Source organism: Nanorana parkeri, unplaced genomic scaffold, assembly GCF_000935625.1.
Source record: "Nanorana parkeri isolate BGI_ZX_2015 unplaced genomic scaffold, ASM93562v1 scaffold3621, whole genome shotgun sequence".
Taxonomy (NCBI): Eukaryota; Metazoa; Chordata; class Amphibia; order Anura; family Dicroglossidae; genus Nanorana; species Nanorana parkeri.
In genome coordinates this window covers 16631-19120 of record NW_017309889.1, presented here as the reverse complement: position 1 = coordinate 19120, position 2490 = coordinate 16631, and the positions used below count along the sequence as shown (strand labels likewise).

Here is a 2490-nt window from a genome sequence, read left to right as displayed (position 1 = left end):
GGAGCAAAGTTCATCATCATCAGCCCGGAGCGCAGGAGATAAAAATGCATCCAAACCGCGGATCTGCAAATGGATCCAAACCGCTTCGCTGAAAAAAATCCTGTGACTGGAGCTCAGATTACATAGACAGCTGAATGAGTTACCCTCTCCTCCCCCTTCACTCTGTATTGCACCATATGGAGTTCCAGTTAAAACGCTTGTCCTAAACCTTAACCCAACCCCCTAAAACCAGCCCCAATCAGAGTGCAGGGGCAGGAGTATGTGAAGCGCAGCATGCGGAGGTGAGGGGTGCATCACACACACAACGCATGGGTCAGGGGCGAGTTACTTGCTTAGTGTACAGCAGAGAGTGAAGGAATCGGGGTGATCGGCGGCTCGGTATTTTTGAGGGGGTTGTAGCCGGTGACGTACAAAACAGGCCCGCAGAAGGGTAAAATAAGCTTTATTGCCACACAAACAATAAGACAAAACAAAAATACATCTTCAGTGTGCATAAGTATTCACCCCCCAAAAGTCAATACTTTGTAGAGCCTCCAGTCCCTGCAATTACAGCTGTTTCTTGGGGTCTGTCCTCTGCCCCGGGGGGGTCTGTCCTCTGCCCCGGGGGGGTCTGTCCTCTGCCCCGGGGGGGTCTGTCCTCTGCCCCGGGGGGGTAAGACGGAATAATTGGATCGGATTTTATTCGGCTCCTCCCCCGAGCTCTGCATTACATTGATGATCCAGATCAATAATAAGGATTGCCGGGATCGGTGAAGCCCGTTCTCAGACCACGGTGCGGAGGATGGGTTCTGCGGGTCTCAGGACAGCGTTGCCGGAAGGTTCCGGAGGTGCAGGACGGGTAAGCAGGACAGAGCGATGAACGCCGAGAACGATACAGAGACCCCGAGAGAGTCAACCAGCAGCCCGGACACGGCACTGAAGGAGACCTTCCCCAGGACCTCCAGGGAGGACAGGAGGCTGTAGTGACTGGCCTGCGGAGGGATCAGAGGAGGATTTCAGTATGAAGAATGGAGTACATGTATAGGGCAGGGACGCATGCACACGCACACGCTCTGCAGCCTTACCTGGAGGCTCGGCCTGGCCTGGCGGGTGCAGTGCATCATGAGAGTGAAGGTCGCAGTGGTGAGGACTCCGGCCAGGAAATGCTGCAGCACCACACTGAGCAGAAGACACACTGAGGAGGAAACACATATTACTGAGGAGATGACGAGGGCAAGGGACGGATTCCCGGGGCAGGGGACGGATTCCCGGGGCAGGGGACGGATTCCCGGGGCAGGGGACGGATTCCCGGGGCAAGGGACAGACCCCCCCGGGGCAAGGGACGGATTCCCGGGGCAGGGGACGGATTCCCGGGGCAGGGGACGGATTCCCGGGGCAGGGGACGGATTCCCGGGGCAGGGGACGGATTCCCGGGGCAGGGGACGGATTCCCGGGGCAGGGGACGGATTTGGGACGGACCCCCCGGGGCAAGGGACGGACCCCCCGGGGCAAGGGACGGACTCCCCGGGGCAGGAATAGCACCGCTGGGGGGTGAACCCTTCATGAGGCCCAGTAACCCTTCGCTGCCCAGTGCTCGGCATTGAACACGGGACGCCTCACATGACCTCTCGGGATGGTCTGGCCCCTCCCCCCTCAGAGCAGAACTGAAAGACTGAAGCCCGGGAGACGTTCCTACATTCAGGCTCTCAGACCGGAGGGAGCAGCGTACGATCCCTTCCTCCATATTGTATCCGAGCCGCACAGAAGAAGTGACCTCAGCTCCACCGCAACCCAGGGGTGAAACTTCTACCCATCCCCCCCATTACAGAGTCACCCCACAAGGGCCCCTCACCTTTCACAAGGGTCGTGTCTCTCCCGAGAGCGGAGAGGAGAAGGGTCTGCAGGACGAGGCAGGAGAGCCGCACACTCAGGACAGTCCTCAGCAGGGAGTGGATGGACCTGGAGGGGGGGGGGGCAGAAAACACTGAAATGACGTTCTATTATAGACTGAGCAGAGAGTGACAACTCCACAAGAAAGAGAGCAGCGTGTGTGTCACCGCATTCAATGACCCCGAGGACTCTGAGCCACATATTCAGCTTACAGGCCCGGGAGAGACAGCCAAAGGCCGAGCGCACACTCCATGTTACTGTCACCGGCACCTGGAGGATCATCACGTGGCATGCCCGGGGACTCGGTCTGCCGGAGGACCCTCCATCGGGCCCCTGCTCCCCCGCCTTGCCCAAGTTACCAAAATGTGGCCTGCCCCTCCGTGGACTACAATCTCAGGTTCAGTTTACTCATTTGTATTGAGGTTGTAGTCCATCCCGGGGAGGAGCTTGGAGAGGTGACAACACACAGGGACCATGTTGTCCATCCCCGGGGGGGAGGAGCTTGCAGAGGTAACAACACACACAGGGACCATGTAGTCCATCCGGTGGGGGGGAGGAGCTTGGAGAGGTGACAACACACACAGGGACCATGTAGTCCATCCGGTGGGGGGGAGGAGCTTG

General features: G+C 58.8%; 1 protein-coding gene across 2 annotated transcripts in view; it reads right to left on the bottom strand.

Moving 5' to 3' along the window:
- Positions 1 to 776: 776 nt before the first annotated feature.
- The window catches only part of MFSD3 (major facilitator superfamily domain containing 3), a 5531-nt gene continuing 3817 nt past the window's right edge, over positions 777 to 2490 (bottom strand). Inside the window, exons 3-5 of one of the 2 annotated variants that reach the window (XM_018575191.1) lie at positions 1790 to 1938; positions 1065 to 1174; positions 777 to 971 (exon numbers count right to left, since the gene is read on the bottom strand). In XM_018575191.1, coding sequence (XP_018430693.1) covers positions 798 to 971; positions 1065 to 1174; positions 1790 to 1938 — 433 coding nt within the window. In that variant the 3' untranslated portion in view covers positions 777 to 797. The remainder of the gene's footprint in view (positions 972 to 1064; positions 1175 to 1789; positions 1939 to 2490) is intronic. The other variant, XM_018575192.1, reaches the window with a different exon arrangement.